This window comes from Kazachstania africana, chromosome 1, assembly GCF_000304475.1.
Source record: "Kazachstania africana CBS 2517 chromosome 1, complete genome".
NCBI classification, from domain to species: Eukaryota; Fungi; Ascomycota; class Saccharomycetes; order Saccharomycetales; family Saccharomycetaceae; genus Kazachstania; species Kazachstania africana.
The window spans coordinates 186,193-203,003 of record NC_018940.1 but is presented as its reverse complement, the minus strand read 5'-3'; the positions used below and the strand labels follow the sequence as shown (position 1 = coordinate 203,003).

Genomic DNA, 16,811 nt, shown 5'->3' with positions numbered 1-16,811 from the left:
TAACAAATTTAGGCCTTTTCTTCCTTCTTGACTTCATCTCTCAAGACATCTGGCTTCAAAGTTGGGAATAATAAGACTTCTCTGATAGTGTTGGAGTCAGTTAAAAACATGGCCAATCTATCGATACCACAACCCCAACCACCAGTTGGTGGTAAACCGTATTCTAAAGCGTTACAGAAAGTTTCATCGACTAATTGAGCTTCGTCATCACCTTGCGCCTTTTGTCTAGCTTGTTCTTCGAAACGTTGTCTTTGGTCGAATGGATCGTTTAATTCAGTGTAAGCGTTACAAATTTCCTTAGTAGCGACGAAAACTTCGAAACGTTCACACAAACCTGGTTGGTCTCTAGAGTATTTAGCTAATGGGGACATCATTTGTGGATGACCAAATATGAAAGTTGGATTTATACACATATCTTCTAATTCACCAACTAATTTGTCTAACATTCTAGCATTAGTTAATGGAGGTGGACATTCTAACTTGTTGTCAGCCAAAACCTTCTTTAAGAATTCGCCAGTTTCAGCGGTGTGTAACTGATCACCAGCTGGGAAAGTGACATTGAAAGTCTTTTCTAACTCTTCGATCATATTGATCCTCTTCCATGGTCTGGTAAAGTTTAATTCTAATTCCTTTTCTGGGTTTTGTGGATCTGGATGGTACTTAATAATATATGAACCAGTAATTTCCTTGACCATTTCGGAGAACATTAATTCAGTCATATCCATTAAATCGTAAACATCGGCGTAAGCTTGGTAGAATTCACAAGTGGTGAATTCTGGGTTATGCGTCATATCAATACCTTCATTTCTGAATTGTCTACCGATTTCGTAAACACGGTCTAAACCACCAACGACTAATTCCTTTAAGAATAATTCTGGAGCAATTCTCATGAACATATCCATGTTTAAGTCATTATGATGAGTAACGAATGGCTTAGCGGTGGCACCACCAGCGATGACGTTCATCATTGGGGTTTCAACTTCAATGAAGCTTCTTTCGTCCAAAAACTTTCTAATGAACTTGATGATTTTAGAACGAGTGATGAATCTACCTCTGGAATCCTTGTTCATAATTAAGTCTAAGTAACGCTTTCTGTATCTAGTTTCTTGATCCTTGAAACCGAAGTGATCAGCTGGTAGCATGTGTAAACATGGAGTTAATAATTCGATACGTTCAACGAAGACAGAGATTTCACCTTCACCACCCTTCTTTGGTTGAGTTCTTCCGACGTAACCTTCAACACCGACGATGTCACCTCTCTTTAACAAATCGTGGTCAGTTTCGTAATCGTCTTCCTTGTGGTAATCTTGCAATTGAGACATCAATTGAACTTCTACACCATCACCGTGTAAGACGTAAAATTTCAATTTAGAACCAGATTCTCTCTTAGCATGGATTCTACCAGCAATGGAAACTTTTTCTTCTGGCAAAGTTTCACCTCTCTTTAAATAAGCGTATTTTTCTAGGAATTCTGGATTAGAGATAGAAACTTGGAATTTGTGTGGATATGGATTTGGTTGCTTAGTCTTTCTTAATTCTAAAATTTGACGAGATCTAGCTTCGAAATATTGGGAAGGATCCAAATCAGCAAGATGATCAGCCTTCTTCTTCTTGGATTCAGGGACTGGTTGAGCGTTAGCCTTCTTGGCGGCCTTCTTAGCTTCGACTTGTCTTTGCTTAATACGTTTCTTCAATTCGGATTTGGAAACCATTTCACCAGTAACATCATCTAGATGTAAGTTAGCGAAACCTTCAGTGACGGTCTTGGCAGCTTGTTCTTCAGACATATTCTGTTGAGTATGGTTGAATCTGGTATGAAGTTGTTCCTAACTTGCCAAGAAGTTGTATTGAAAAGTTCCACTTATATCACTAATGGCTTTCTCGATGACTGAAATACGAAAAAAAAAAGAAAAAGCTTGTTTGAAAAAAAGAAAATTTTTCAAAATTCGTTACCCGGTAGTTCTACGGTCGGGTAACGAGATTTCTCAACATAAAAAGCAACTTTACGGTTACCCGTCCAGTTAGCAGATTGCCGCCACAGTAAGTTTCCATACAATTTGAATGAATTCTTTATATTCTGCCGCCAATATTACTTACCAATGCTTTTCGACATCTTGCTGTGAGAGCTCGAGTGTCACCTGATACATATATGTACTAGTGCCAATTTTATAGTCCTCTAGCTGTTTGTTTATTGGCAGATGTCTCAAGCGAAAGAACTACTAGTAATTGCTCTGAGAGAATCGCCACAGTCTGTTTCCCGCCAAGACAAGCGATACTGACACCTTAACATAGCAAATCTGGAAAATTGAAAATAAGAAAATGGATATAACAAATGCAATTCATCATAAACATATTCAGCATACGGTCTCAATATAAATAACTCTGTCATATACTAGCGACCCAGTTACTGCTATATAGACAACCCGCACTATCGTCTGTTGTCACTCTCAATATTTACTGTCGCGTTACCCGAAAAGCGAATCTCAATCCAAATCAAAATTTGAAGAAAAAGCTATGTAAAATCGCATTTCAGATAGTAGTAAGAACATTCTATCAAGTACTACTGAACCTTCTCACGCAGGTATCTACTATCAATCCATCGGGTAACGACGTCAATCTTCTCTTCCAAAGAACCATACGTGGTAAGATTAAGATGTCAGCTGCTAATGGAACCTCATCACTGATAAACCCTTCGTCAGGGGAAAAATTTAATCCTGGTGCTGTAGTGGCAGTCGGTAGACATAAAGTTGAAATCATCAAATATCTCGCTGAAGGTGGATTTGCTCAGATTTATTCTGTTAATTTCATCGAATATTTGAACGAATTTAGTAATGAACCTGATAGTACAGAAGATTCAAATATCGATGAATTTCAACAATTCAAATTAGAACCTGGAAATTTAGCTTGTTTGAAAAGAGTAATGGTTCCAGACGAAAATGGTTTGAATGAATTGAGAAATGAAGTCAACGTAATGAGGAAATTGAAAGGTACTCCAAACATCGTTCAATATTACGATTCAAATGCATCGCGTCGCCATGACGGCAACCCAGGGTTTGAAGTGTTATTATTAATGGAATTGTGTCCAAATAATTCTCTACTAGATTATATGAATCAAAGATTAACTACAAAATTATCTGAGAAAGAAATTTTAAAGATAATGTATGACGTTACTCTCGGGATTTCACAAATGCATTATCTTCAAAAACCTTTGATCCATAGAGATATTAAAATTGAAAATGTCCTAGTGGATTCGTCAAATAATTTCAAATTATGTGATTTTGGATCCACCTCAGCATGTTTCCCCATTGTAACTAGCCATCAAGAAATTGCAGTTCTTACACAAAACATTTATGTCCATACAACACCGCAATATAGATCTCCTGAAATGATTGACCTTTATAGGAATTTACCAATTGATGAAAAATCAGATATTTGGGCCCTGGGTGTGTTTTTATACAAATTACTTTTCTACACTACGCCTTTCGAAATGACTGGTCAATTTGCAATTTTACATTCTAAATATGAAATCCCACCAAATAATTATAGCTCAAGATTAATTAATTTGATAATCATCATGCTTGCAGAGAATCCTAATCTAAGACCAAATATTTATCAAGTCATGCATCAAGTCTGTATAACGATCGGCATAGAACCACCAATCAAAGATAAATACGAAATGGGACCCTATGATTTCGAAAATTACACTCATTTCCAAAATAAGTTACAAAATATTCAATATAAGATATTTCTGTTGCAAAGAAAAAAAATTGAAAATAACGGTAAATTGAGTTTCGAAGATACTAACCTTCTAAACGAATTATTTGCAACTTTATTCGATATATCTGCAACAATCCCCTCAGAGGTTAGGATACCTTCACAATCTCCTATTACAATTCCAGAAGATGCCAGGAAAATTGATGAAAGGAATATCATTTTCACAGAGAATCAGTCCCCAAATGACAACCTTTTGAGCAATGTTCCAGGAGGTGAAGATTTATTGCAAATAGAAGATACTCAAACCCAATTCCAACCATCATCAATAAAGAATGAAACTGAATCAAAAAATGAGGATCATTACTACCCAACTGTGGGCGAAGTCGATCATTTTTTTGATAGTGAATTGAAGAAGAGAGAACAAGAACAACAACTACAAGATAGTCAAAATATCCCTAATGCATCATTTCCTCAAGTACAAGAAAATCTAAACGCAATGTCCCTATCCGAAGCTCAACCAAATTCTGCTCTTTACACTGCTATGCCCCAAGAAAGACAAAATTTACAAATACCTCCCAATCAAGAAGTATATCAGCAAGGACTAAAGCAACACAAATCAAACAATCCATTTCCAAAGATGGGCTACACTGCACAGGTTAATCAGAATGAAGGTGTGAAAAATAATGCCTACTTCATTGAAACACAAATTGTATCGCAAACACAACCCCAACAACAATTTCAACCAATTCTTCCTCCTCAGGTTAATCAGAATGTTCCATTTATTCCTAGTATGGAGCAATCTCAACGAGGGAATAAACCAAATAGAACGGTAAATTTGAAACCTAATAATCCATATACTTTACCGTCATTTAGAAATCCACCCCATTCTTCCGAGCAAAACTTCATGAACAGAACTTCTCTCGATCCACAGCAAAATATAAAAGAAAGCTCTGCACCTCCGCCGATTACAAAAAGGCCACAACCACAAAAGGAATACACAAAGCCAAATCCTCTGCCTCCTGATACAGTGGGAAGATCTCAGAACAGTGATATGTTAGCGAAGAAACTTGAGCAAAGCACTTCAGCTTCATCTGCCAACGCCACCTCTTCTTCTTCTTCTTCTTCTGATAAACTATTTCCGGAAGATGAAGATATACCACCTCCTGTCCCTCCTCACCCAATGATGAAAAGGACAATCCATGATAAATCAAGCTTAAAAAACCATACACATCTCAAGGAAGAACGTTCATTGATCGATTTAAGCCCACCAAGAGAAGCAGGGAAAAGAAAATCCAGTGAAAAAAAGAATTCTCATGTAAGAAGAAGTCGTAGTATTGGAGGACCAAGACCACTAAATGAGGCACCAACTACAGAGAGCATTGATATTGATTTGAATGAAATAAAAAGAAAGTCGCTTGATTTGAGAATGCATCAAAAAAACACAAGTAAATACACATCTAACTTTCAAGGAAGGAGTATTGAAGAAGGCCACAAGGAAAGTTCGAGTGAAAGTAGTATCTCCGTTTCCGAAACAGATCCGAAGGAAATGCGAAGGTCATTTAACAAAGCCCGTCAATCTCTCGATTTAGATCGAATTCGTAGAGAAGCAGCACTAAGCAGCAATGAGACGGGTAAAAAACGTTCACTTTTCTCTGTATTCAAATCAGATAAGAAGTGAGTATGCGTGGAGCTTTAGTAATCACATATAATAGTTCAAGTGTATAGATTAACCAATTGATATATACAGCTTTTCGAAGCCAAAATGGCGGCGGTGGTCGTTTTCTCGGGCCGAATAATATTTTCGCTAATAAAAAAGGAAAAGTTACCAAGAATTCGATATTTTGGGCCTGTATATAAACCAGAACACCACCTCATAATCCCTGTACATATTACTTTCAATTGAATATTCTTCCTTTTATATTTGTTATGCTAAGAACACCACTCAATATCAACTTAAAAAAGAACTCCTTATTGCAATTACAGCGCCGTATAATGTCTTCAAGTGCCGAGCCCTCTGTATTATTCACTGTCAAAGATACTGCAAGAATCATCACACTAAATAGACCCAAAAAATTGAACGCATTGAACACTGAAATGTGTTCTCTGATGTTCAATACACTAAGTGAATACTCTAAGAGTGGGTTGACTGATTTGATCATATTGAAATCTTCAAATTCGCCCAGGTCATTCTGTGCAGGCGGTGATGTTGCTGCTGTGGCATTGAATAATATCGAGAATCCAGAGAAAATAGCTGATTCAGTGAATTTTTTTAAAAGTGAATATTCTTTAAATGCCTTATTAGCAACATTCAACAAACCAATCGTATCAATAATGGATGGCATCACAATGGGAGGTGGTGTCGGTCTCTCAATTCATACACCTTTCAGGATTTCAACAGAAAATACCAAATGGGCTATGCCTGAAATGGATATTGGCTTTTTCCCAGATGTGGGAGTCTCTTTTGCTCTTCCCAGAACCATAGGTCTAGCGAACTCAATGTCACAAATGTCACTCTATTTATGTTTAACGGGAGATCTACTGAATGGTATTGACACGTATATATTAGGTCTAGCGTCACATTATGTTCCTCATGAAAACTTAGCTGAACTAGAAAAAAGATTGAGTGAAATCCATCAAAATAGTATTGTCAATAAAGAAGAATATACTCTTGATATCATAAATGAAACCATTAAGGAATTCACAACACCAATACCATCTGAATATAACTTCAAATTTACGGATGATCAACTTTTAGTAATTGAAACTTGTTTCAAGATTCATGAAATTCAAACCCATAGTGATATTATCAAAAAGTTGGATTCCTTTGAGGGATCTGAAAATGCAAGAATATTTGCAAAAGATATCAAAGAAAAGTTATTAACGAAATCAAAAACCTCAATGGATGTTGCTATCAGGCTTATTCAAGAAAATTCCAGAGATAATATTGTGTCTGCATTGAGAAGGGATCTATGTACCGCTGTAAATATGTGTTTCAATGCTGATCAATATTGTGAATTTTCTTCCGCAACCAAACATAAGCTAGTTGATAAACAGAAGACCCTTTATCCATGGAAACAAACCAAAGACCTAAGTATCTCGCAAATAACAAGCATCGTATCTCCAAAGCCTTCAATGGATACGGGACTGTTAAAGAATTCAATTAATACGACGCTAGTAGATTATCCTTACCATTTAAGATACCAGCTACCTACTGAAACGAAAATAAAAGATTATATATACAACAATAATATCACGGAACAAGCAAATGTAATTGACTATTTTGCAAACATTAATGAGCAGACAAAGGACAAATCGGGTATCAAATTATATTGTGAAAGTATTTTCAAAAGAAAATGTGCATTCCAAGACTCTAAGATTGAATGGAAATTGTGATATTGGAAAAAAGTACATGTATACAGAAGGTAAAGTAAATAAATAAATTAAATAAAAGTCTGCTTATGGGAGAAGGTTCCTATTTATTTTTTTAAAGCTTTTCTTCTCATTCTAACACCTTCAGCCAATAGTTCAAGGACTTGTTCTGTAGATTCCCAGCCAATACATGCGTCTGTAATGGAACAACCGTAGACTAAACCTTCTCTACCACCTTGTGGAGGGATGTCTTGTCTACCTTCGACCAAATTGGATTCAATCATAACACCACACAGAGCATTTTCACCTTCAACTAATTGCTCGTAAATTGCTTGAGCGACCTTTGGTTGATTTCTGTAATCTTTGTTACTGTTACCATGAGAGCAATCAATCATAATTCTTCTCTTTTCCTTATCTTCTGCGTCGATCAATTTAGCTTGCAATAGTTGTTCCTTGGCCTTTTTAACGTTTTCTTTATCGTAATTGGTACCAGCTTTACCACCTCTTAAGATGATGAAACCATCTTCGTTACCTTCAGTACCAACAATAGCTGTAACACCAGGTTTGGTAACAGATAAAAAGTAATGTTCGTGTGCAGCTGCCCGCATAGCGTCAATGGCGACTTGTAGTCCACCATCCGTACCATTTTTAAAACCGATAGGGAATGATAAACCTGAGGCTAATTCTCTATGTAACTGAGATTCGGTAGTTCTTGCACCAATGGCACCTAATGACAAACAATCACTTAAGAATTGTGGAGAAATAGTATCAAGCATTTCCCCCGCTATTGGTAATTTTTCAACTAATTTAGTGAACATTTCTCTTGAAATTGTTAAACCTTTATTTATTTTGAACGTGTTATCAATATCAGGATCATTGATTAAACCTTTCCATCCCACAGTGGTTCTTGGCTTTTCTAAGTAGGCTCTCATAATAATCAATAGATCATCATTTAATTTTTCAGACATTTTCGCCAGTCTGTCAGCGTATTCATAAGCAGCTTTTGGATCATGAATGGAACAAGGACCAATAACAATGACAAGACGATCGTCCTTACCATTTAAAATATCGTGAACTCTGTCTCTTGCATTTACGATGATTTGCTTACCTTTTTCAGAAATAGGGAATTCATGTTGTAAAAGATCAGGTGGAGTTAATAGATCGTAACCTTTAATTCTCCAGTCTTCTAGGCGGGTTCTGTCACCTACGTTTTCGTTTTGAATGAACATTATTATATAGTATGTTTTCTTATATGAATCTTCAGTTTATTGGTACCAACCATACAACTTTTAAAATGCATAAAATTTATATAAATCGATGACATTAACATTTTCCGAGGGTTAGTTGAGTCATCGCAAAGAGAAAATTTTTCAAAATTTTCAGCCTAAAATGCAATGTTGCAGCATAGATCCAATAGACAGAGACAGCATAGACACTTACAACAAGTCTTCAAACAGCTGTCACCGTCTGGATTCTGGGGTCGCTGTTGCTGGTAATATACTGGCTGGCCTTGTTGGGAGTAGTAAGGACCTTGTTGGGGAGGTCCCTGTTGATAGTAACCGTTTTCCTGAGAATGATGCCCTCCTCTCATGGCTATTAATATGGTTATGTGCTTTTTTGTATTGTGAGATGTGACTATACTTAACGTACTTCATCGAAAGTTATACTTACTCTTTCTTATATATTGATAGACATCTGAAATTACGTAGTAACTACCCTTAATAAGTTTCCTGATAGAAGGAGGCTTGTGTCATTGAAGGGTGGATGTACAATGCAAGGCTTTTTTTGAGATGAAGAACAATTGACGGTTGACAAACCGTCACAGTTTCTATCAATTAGAGGGTCCGAGTATCAATCGGTGATCTCATTTGTCGTAACGGACCTGACTGTTCGCAAATGGGAGGGCTGTATTAAATTAGGGAACTTATGCTGAGTCTCCTAAAAGGGAATAAGCGGATGCTTAATCGTATGTACTTGAATACATAATTACCTATAACACCAAAGTATTCTAGCTATTGCCTTAGTTGGTCGCTTGTTCCCTGTTCAGTGACAGGTAGTTCGTTTTTTTTAAAAAAAGAGGTCCTACACGGATTCGAACCGGGGTTGGTCGGATCAAAACCGACAGTGATGACCACTACACTATAGAACCTGAAAATTCGGGTTATCAATTAGAACAGTACGGATCATTGTGATATAAGATAAGTGACCTTCCCTCTTTGGAATCGATCTACCTACTGGCACTGCGTCGTTATCATTTCCACTTCTTACTCTCATCTTATATTTTGTTCAAGCTACTTAATGACGGATTTATTGCCATCTTTAATTAGCGCATGCACTCGCAGGTGTTTGTCTGAAAATCATAGAAGCATAAAAAATTCCCCTTTTCACTTGACATCTCGAGTTTTCCATTTGAGATATCCCTTATTAGAGATGCCATCCGTATTCAGTACACCATACTAATGAGGTCGCACATATTCAGCGAGATTTGTTTTGGTAGGTTACAAGTCTTCGATATTGTCTTATATTTTCTACGTTTTTGTTTGAAGTGACTGTTTTCAATCAGCATTAATTGAAGTAATACACTTAAAGTGACACATTTATGTCTTCGACAAAACATAAAACTTTCTGGAATTCAATAGGCACTTTGAGTAACACTACTTTTCATTTTTACTCGTGAACTTAGCTATTTGACTAGAATAGAATTTACTATTAAACCTCTTCTTCGTACAGAAACGTCATATGTTACTCTACACAATTCATGTTAAATACTTCATATTTCATCCCCGATACTCATGCAATGTTTTATACATCGTCGTGGAATTGGCAAAAAGTATTTAAGTTAACGACAGAACACTTTTTCGAGCAAAAAAAAAATGTTTTACGAGCTCCTCTCTCAACTCAGTTAGTTCTTCTGAGAATATTTACTGCAAATTACGTTATATATACTGTGAACTAAAACAGGATATCAACGCTATAGAAAATAATGCCGAACTAAAAACGATGTACTAGCTATTAAAGGAGAACTAGATCAATACTTATTGAAATTGTCAAGACCAGCCTGAAATCCTTGATCCCATTCCCACATATACTGACTATCGCCTTTTGAGGCAATATATTCAGACCTGCGAATTTTTTTCCATGCAGCCCATCTACCAATTCTCGAATTGTTATATGATGAGAATTTCTTGATGTCGTCAACAACACCATTTAGTGCATCAGAATACCTCCAAAATTCATAGCTGCCCCCAATTTTGTTCCAATAATCCTGATGTTGTTTTATCAAATTATTCACAGCATTAGAATCGATATTGACAGTTGTTTTAGATCTTTCTGGAATGAACCCCTTATTGACACAAGGTACAAAACCCCACTCACCGCCATCACCGTACTTAAATTTCAATGTCCAAAAGAACCAACCTGCACCTGCATTCGAGTTAAACACGGAAACTTGTGTTTGACCGAAATTTTTGATCCAAGTAGTTCTGTCACCACTAGTTTTCTGCCAAGTTGCCTCATCTAAGACGCAAGAAAATTCTCCAATAACAAAATCTGCCAACGTCTTAGGCAAGTTAGCAGTAGAAGGTAGTTCGTTAATTATCGTACCCGCACTCTTACTCTTATCTGAATCAGAGTAACACCTATATATATGGGTGTCAATAACCGTAGTCCAGCCTAAATTGTAGTTATTGACCCATTCTGCAAACACTTGAGGATTCCATCCATCAGATATGATCACTGGTAAAGTGCTATCAATCTTATTTATAGCCTGTATTGCTTTTAAATAGTAGTTTTTTTGTGTAGTTCCCGAGCTTTCGTAGCTTGCCTCATTAACAATTTGGATACCCACGGTGTTGACGTTTGGAGTACAGACATCGCTCACTATGAATGGCAAAATTTGATTACACATGATATTAACATAGCTTTCATTCGTGAAGAAGGTTGCAGTAGCATTGTTGTAACCACTGTGGAAATCAGCATTAGCACCACCTGGAAGACCATGCATGTCGACTATAATACCAATTTTATACGTGTAAGCCTTTGCGATTAAGTTTCTTAAAAATATCCAAGGTGTCGCGGCTGCATACAGAGGCTTCAAAGGGGCGAAGGGTAATCCATCTAGATAGGCACCGTTATTGACGTGCCAATAGCCGATAGGTACCCTCAAGGCAGTGATATTGGCGGAATTCTTGAGCCAATTCCAATCAATGGCGTTAAAATATTCATTGTAATGACTGCGTAATTTTTGTACAGCAGCATCCAAACCGATGGATGCCACTTGGTTTGTCATACCATCGAACTCATTTGCTCCCCCTTTGTCAAACATATCTGGATAAATCCATGGCTCCAATAAAAAGAATGAACCTAAATTTACTGCATAATTTTCACGAAATCTGAATGTCAACCTTTCATCAACCGTATACACCATTATTCTAAGCTTTGAAAATATGCTTTTTGTCTGCTTATAACCTGTCGCGATGAATTAAACCGGAAACATGATGAACATAATATAGCAATATTTATACTTTTATCCAAAGTTCGGCGGCTAGGGCGTGATTCGCCCCTTCGATGAACAATTACGAATCGTTAGAATTTAAGATCAGAAAATCAAAAAAAATAATGAAGGATGCGAGGTTCGAACTCGCGCGGACACCGTCCAACAGATCTTAAGTCTGCCGCCTTAGACCACTCGGCCAACCCTCCATTAAAGTTATGGTTTTTCATTCTAGAATGCGCTACCAAATTATGGAAAATTGGCGCACTAAGCTCCAAATTCTTTGACTGTTTTTGCTGGAAATGTCATTATACTGACATTTTGCTGGAAATGGCAATATACTGACATTTCAATGTTTTGATAGTTACAATGACAAATTTAGAATGTTATAGAAGATATGAACAATAATTATGGTGTGATAAACACGACCATATATTGACAAGAAATAATTGTGGTGTGATAAACACGACAATGTATTGACACGAACCATATATGGCATGATAAAACGAATACATATTATCATGCAATAATTATGGTACGATATTTATGAAAAAGGTATAGGTGTAGGGGTTTCAATCATGAGACTTTATTAACATTCTTTTGATGTTTTGATCAATTTTTGCCCATTTCCTTTTTTACTCGTCTAGTTTCATCCATTTTCCGTTAAAAATATTAAATATATAAGATCTTATTCTGATGTCAGATTATTACTCATAAATCTATAACATGATAATTGGCATAAATCAAAATGTGTTGGAAAAGGTATAAATACTCAGGTGAACACTGAAGTTTGATCAAAGTTTGTATCACTTTATATTATTTTATATTATGATTATATTTTATATATAACCAGTGCATTATTTGGTATAACCACTGATTAATAAGAATTACTTCAATTATTTGACCGACCTTGCACAATATGAACAATAATGTGGATAATAATATAAAAGAGATAAGCTTTGATCTTCTTTTACGTCAGCTAGACATGATAAGCTTGTAGGAACATAAGTTCTTAATCATTGAGTCATTATCGTAGTAAGTTGATATCTCTATCTATATCTTCTCGTACACAAAATAACGAGGGTAATGAAATAATCCAGGAAATTCTGTTCTTATTTCATCCCTCGTATAATAATTTGACCGGAACCGATTCCATCAAAAATCGATTATCAACCAGAGATGTTGATGTCATCATCACAACTACTATCCTCGCAGTTTTGTCTTAGTGATAATAATAAAAGTCGTAGTACTGGACTTCTGCACAAAACTTATTCCAGACTTTTGCTCAGTGCCTGTTCAAGATTTTAAACGATACGTCAAATATTCATCCGAGATATTCTCAACAAACGTTTAGCACCACCTAGTCTTGCCCAGCAGTATCTAGCCTTGTCTAGCTTTATCTAGCATTTCCAGCACTAGTATCTTTAGCAAAAATGTTTTGATGAGAAAAGAAGTTATGGCCATTGAAAGAATCTTATTAGCACTACGGCACTGAAGACTCATCCTTGTTAGCTCAGTTGGTAGAGCGTTCGGCTTTTAAGCAATTTTACGCTTAAGCAAGGATAACCGAAATGTCAGGGGTTCGAGCCCCCTATGAGGAGTCTTCTTTTTTTTGCTTTTTGCAAATTCTTTTGAATTACGACGATTATACCTCTATTATTCTAATGTCCATAAGAAGATAGCAACTTAAACATAATCAGTTGTTTCAAGTATTGACTAGACGAGGAGCGAGGTTTTGCTATTCTTCTTAATGTTGACATCAATCTCACCGGCGACGCGTAAAGTAAATTTCATTACGCCAAAACACCAAAAGAGAGCGAAAACTAATAAGTACGGCGCGTCGCAACATGAAAAATATGAAAAAATAGATAGTCGCCAAATGTCATTGCTGAACTTTTCGATCTCTGCTTTGATCATCTACTTTAGTAGAGAATTAAAATTGAACGAATTAGGCATTGACGCGTTATGTCGTGGCTACACTACCAAATTTGGATACGTTATGGCATTTTTAATCGAATTCATGTAATATTCCTCTTTGCCACACTGAAATAGAAGAAAATTAATGTTCTTATTTAAGTAGGAATGAATATGAGCCTCTCTCAAGGGACCTTTCCATGTAGTCCTTTTCGAATAAATACTTAGGCATAGTTTTGTCTTTGATAGCATTCAATCATACAATCATAACTACACATTCCATTCGTTAGATACAATGACAGAAAATTTTGTTGGTCACACTTCCCTTGCTCAAAAACATGGAAAGACTAGACAGGTCTTAGCTGAAGTCCCTGTCAATAGTAACAACCGCGATTCCCTTTTGAAAAGACAGATATCAAGGACTCCATCAAGTGTTGTCACGAAGAAAAGATCATTTACTGAAGTGGAGGAAACAAGAATATTCAATGAGCACAAAAGAGTAAAATCAAATATTGAAAGAACGAAAACCCTAGTTTCAGTATCAGAATATTCGTCAGATATCTTCTCGCATTTACTATCACGAGAAGCTTCCACTATTCCAACTTTCAATTATTTAACAGATAATGAATCTATTTATCACTTACGTCCATCTATGAGATCTATACTGGTGGACTGGTTAGTCGAAGTACATGAAAAATTTAGATACGTTCCAGAAACGTTACTGCTGGCACTGAATATCCTTGATAGATTTCTTTCAAAAAATAGAGTTAAAGTATCAAAATTGCAATTATTAGCTATAACGTCCTTATTTATCGCCGCTAAATTCGAAGAAGTAAATCTTCCAAAACTTTCAAATTATGCATATATTACCGATGGAGCAGCTTCGATGAATGATATCAAGGAAGCTGAAATTTACATACTGAAGTCTCTGGAATTCGAACTTGCTTGGCCCAATCCTATGAATTTTCTAAGAAAATTCCACGAAGCTGAAAACGATGACACAACAGAAAATATGAGCCAGTTCATCTTAGAATATGCTTACTGTTGTCCAAAATTTGTCCACTTGAAACCATCAACGATAAGCTCTATGTCCATGAAAATAACCAAGAGAATACTCAAAAATAAAAAGAAACTTACATCAATATGGAACGATAAGCTTGATTCTGAAGCGGGAAACATTGATTCTGAACAGGATGAAAGTTTTATAAAAAATTGCAACACACTTATAAAAGAAATTGCTAATCCATCTACAGGTTTAGACTCCCTAACCAGAAAGTATCAAGGCAGAGAATCGAAGAATGTCTACCTTGTTGTCCACACATGGTGTCTAGAAGAAAACAATGTCCTAAAGAGAAAAGAGGACACCTAAACTATTCTTTCTGCATCACATTATTTGCATTTAAATTCGCTATGAATTTGTATAAGATTCACTCAATAGATAATTGTTTGTAACCATTAATAGATAATATGCATTACTTCGCTCTTGAAATTAAGTACAGTTATGGACAACTATATATAACTTGTGTGCAGAAGGCCGTTATTCATGAATTGTCATTACATCAAATTTATTTCTTTTTACCTTCAAGGCCCAGTCACATGATATTGCTGACGCACGTAGAAAACTCTTTGTAGCATATTTTTTATAGAATTCAGCATGAACAACAGGTTCGACAAGATACTCCAGTATCATGTTGCACACCCTCTCAATATGACTTTTGGTATATCCACCAGAGTAATGTATTAGGTTATTATTCCATTTCGCTTTCCCTACCATTTTTCTGGACAGGAACATTGCCGCTGCGGCACATAATGAAGGCACTATGCCAATAAAGCGGAAGTCAATTAATGTGATTTCTAACATATACTTGGCCAAGGTCCTTGTTTGCACATCATAGTTATCTGCTTTTGAAAGCCGCCTAAGAAAGTTTAACGGGTTGGCGTAGTTCAAGTCAAAATTCAAGATTTGCAAAATATACCTTTCTGCACTCTTGATATCATCTACTGTATAGGTACCATTCGTTTCAAATGCAAAACTATGGATACTGGGAGAATAAACTTCTTCATATTTAGCTGCAATGAAGAGGCATGCTATTCCAATCAGCTGTAAATGACAAATCTCAACAATTTCCTCGCAAAGAAATCTGTCTAGGGTATTAATTGCCAAATATAATGTTTCAGGCAACAAATCAAACTTACAATGAACTTCAACTAGCCAATTAACTAGAATGTCTCTGTTCTCTCGTATGTTTCTATTTCTAAGTATCTTTTTTTTGTTGGGAAGAGATGCTGTTTCTAATGTGTATAAATTTTGAAATATGTCATGTACGTACTCGCTTACCATCAATGGATCATTTAAATCTTCCCTATCTAAATCATCCCACGTGTAGCTAACTTTGTTATTATTTGTTGTTTTTTGAACTATGATGTGAGATGAAGTATTAACCTGAGGATTATCCTCCTTATTTGGAATATATTTTATCTTCATTAGCAAACCTCGATTGCTAGTCTTCAATAATGTATGAGTTAAGCTTTGTTGAATTTCTTCACTTACTGTCTTAGTATTAGTGACATTGGAAAGTGCAGTACGTGAACGTGTAGCCCTCACCAGTTCAGTGATAGCCATCAAAGAAATAACTTTTTGCAAATAATTTAGAGAGACAATTTTGTACAAAAAAAATTATACTAAGATCTTCTTAGATATAAAACCTGGATTAAAAGAAGCTTATATTACTTATATACCAAGGGCCTTTTTACCCACGTAAGATGAGGGGGTTTCCCGTTCTTTCTGTAAAATGAAATCAAATAAGTCATTGAAGTCTTTGTGTTTCAACCTCTTCTGCTGTACATGTCACATCTCATTCTAGCCGTCCTGTCAAGTTTAGGAAAAACCAAAAGAGTAAAATGTAAACATTATTTCCGTAAAAGGATGTTACGAACATCGACATCTCAGTCTGCTTTCTGTGCTGTCGTCTTTTTCAACAAAAGACTACTCGGACTTGATGCATTTTTTTTTCACCAACAGGCCGGAGTTCCAATTTTTCACCATACAGAGAATTCGCGCAGAGGAATGACTTCGCGTGGGATGGACAGTTTATACCGAATACGGCAATGTGTCAACAACCCACCCACCTTTACGTGACGGAACAGTTCTTATGGTTACGAACATTTAAGTATTAATATACATTCATAATGCAATTTGGAGGAAAATAAGGAGGTAAATCATTTAGAACACTTGTGGTGCAGTAGTAGCTACTAACAGAAGAAGAAGTCATGTAATGTTGGGAATCTATGCAGTGAATTAGGCGTATTTTTGAGTTGTATA

The 16,811-nt window shown here is 36.0% G+C and overlaps 8 protein-coding genes and 3 non-coding genes across 11 annotated transcripts; 4 read left to right on the top strand and 7 right to left on the bottom strand.

Annotated features, from left to right (window-relative positions):
• Positions 1-8: 8 nt before the first annotated feature.
• KRS1 (lysine--tRNA ligase KRS1) lies at positions 9-1,787 on the bottom strand (the record flags this gene model as incomplete). The annotated part of the gene is made up of 1 exon (XM_003954630.1): positions 9-1,787. The coding sequence occupies one exon, from the start codon at positions 1,785-1,787 to the stop codon at positions 9-11; it is 1,779 nt and encodes a 592-aa protein (XP_003954679.1).
• An 866-nt stretch (positions 1,788-2,653) lies between these two features.
• Positions 2,654-5,392, top strand: KAFR0A01040 (uncharacterized protein; the record flags this gene model as incomplete). The annotated part of the gene is made up of 1 exon (XM_003954629.1): positions 2,654-5,392. The coding sequence occupies one exon, from the start codon at positions 2,654-2,656 to the stop codon at positions 5,390-5,392; it is 2,739 nt and encodes a 912-aa protein (XP_003954678.1).
• A 248-nt stretch (positions 5,393-5,640) lies between these two features.
• Positions 5,641-7,107, top strand: EHD3 (mitochondrial 37S ribosomal protein mS47; the record flags this gene model as incomplete). The annotated part of the gene is made up of 1 exon (XM_003954628.1): positions 5,641-7,107. The coding sequence occupies one exon, from the start codon at positions 5,641-5,643 to the stop codon at positions 7,105-7,107; it is 1,467 nt and encodes a 488-aa protein (XP_003954677.1).
• An 83-nt stretch (positions 7,108-7,190) lies between these two features.
• On the bottom strand, positions 7,191-8,312 carry ARO3 (3-deoxy-7-phosphoheptulonate synthase ARO3; the record flags this gene model as incomplete). Its single annotated transcript, XM_003954627.1, has 1 exon — positions 7,191-8,312. The coding sequence occupies one exon, from the start codon at positions 8,310-8,312 to the stop codon at positions 7,191-7,193; it is 1,122 nt and encodes a 373-aa protein (XP_003954676.1).
• A 155-nt stretch (positions 8,313-8,467) lies between these two features.
• On the bottom strand, positions 8,468-8,674 carry CPP3 (cysteine-rich palmitoylated domain-containing protein CPP3; the record flags this gene model as incomplete). Its single annotated transcript, XM_003954626.1, has 1 exon — positions 8,468-8,674. One exon carries the CDS (start codon positions 8,672-8,674, stop codon positions 8,468-8,470), a length of 207 nt encoding a protein of 68 aa, XP_003954675.1.
• Positions 8,675-9,160: 486 nt separating this feature from the next.
• Positions 9,161-9,232, bottom strand: KAFR0Atrna2Q. The gene has a single exon. It is a non-coding gene; the product is annotated as a tRNA-Gln (tRNA).
• Positions 9,233-10,111: 879 nt separating this feature from the next.
• Positions 10,112-11,509, bottom strand: KAFR0A01010 (uncharacterized protein; the record flags this gene model as incomplete). Its single annotated transcript, XM_003954625.1, has 1 exon — positions 10,112-11,509. The coding sequence occupies one exon, from the start codon at positions 11,507-11,509 to the stop codon at positions 10,112-10,114; it is 1,398 nt and encodes a 465-aa protein (XP_003954674.1).
• Positions 11,510-11,701: 192 nt separating this feature from the next.
• KAFR0Atrna1L lies at positions 11,702-11,784 on the bottom strand. The gene has a single exon. It is a non-coding gene; the product is annotated as a tRNA-Leu (tRNA).
• A 1,293-nt stretch (positions 11,785-13,077) lies between these two features.
• KAFR0Atrna2K lies at positions 13,078-13,176 on the top strand. The gene is made up of 2 exons: positions 13,078-13,115; positions 13,140-13,176. It is a non-coding gene; the product is annotated as a tRNA-Lys (tRNA).
• A 608-nt stretch (positions 13,177-13,784) lies between these two features.
• Positions 13,785-14,858, top strand: KAFR0A01000 (uncharacterized protein; the record flags this gene model as incomplete). The annotated part of the gene is made up of 1 exon (XM_003954624.1): positions 13,785-14,858. One exon carries the CDS (start codon positions 13,785-13,787, stop codon positions 14,856-14,858), a length of 1,074 nt encoding a protein of 357 aa, XP_003954673.1.
• A 168-nt stretch (positions 14,859-15,026) lies between these two features.
• On the bottom strand, positions 15,027-16,112 carry KAFR0A00990 (cyclin family protein; the record flags this gene model as incomplete). Its single annotated transcript, XM_003954623.1, has 1 exon — positions 15,027-16,112. One exon carries the CDS (start codon positions 16,110-16,112, stop codon positions 15,027-15,029), a length of 1,086 nt encoding a protein of 361 aa, XP_003954672.1.
• Positions 16,113-16,811: the final 699 nt, after the last annotated feature.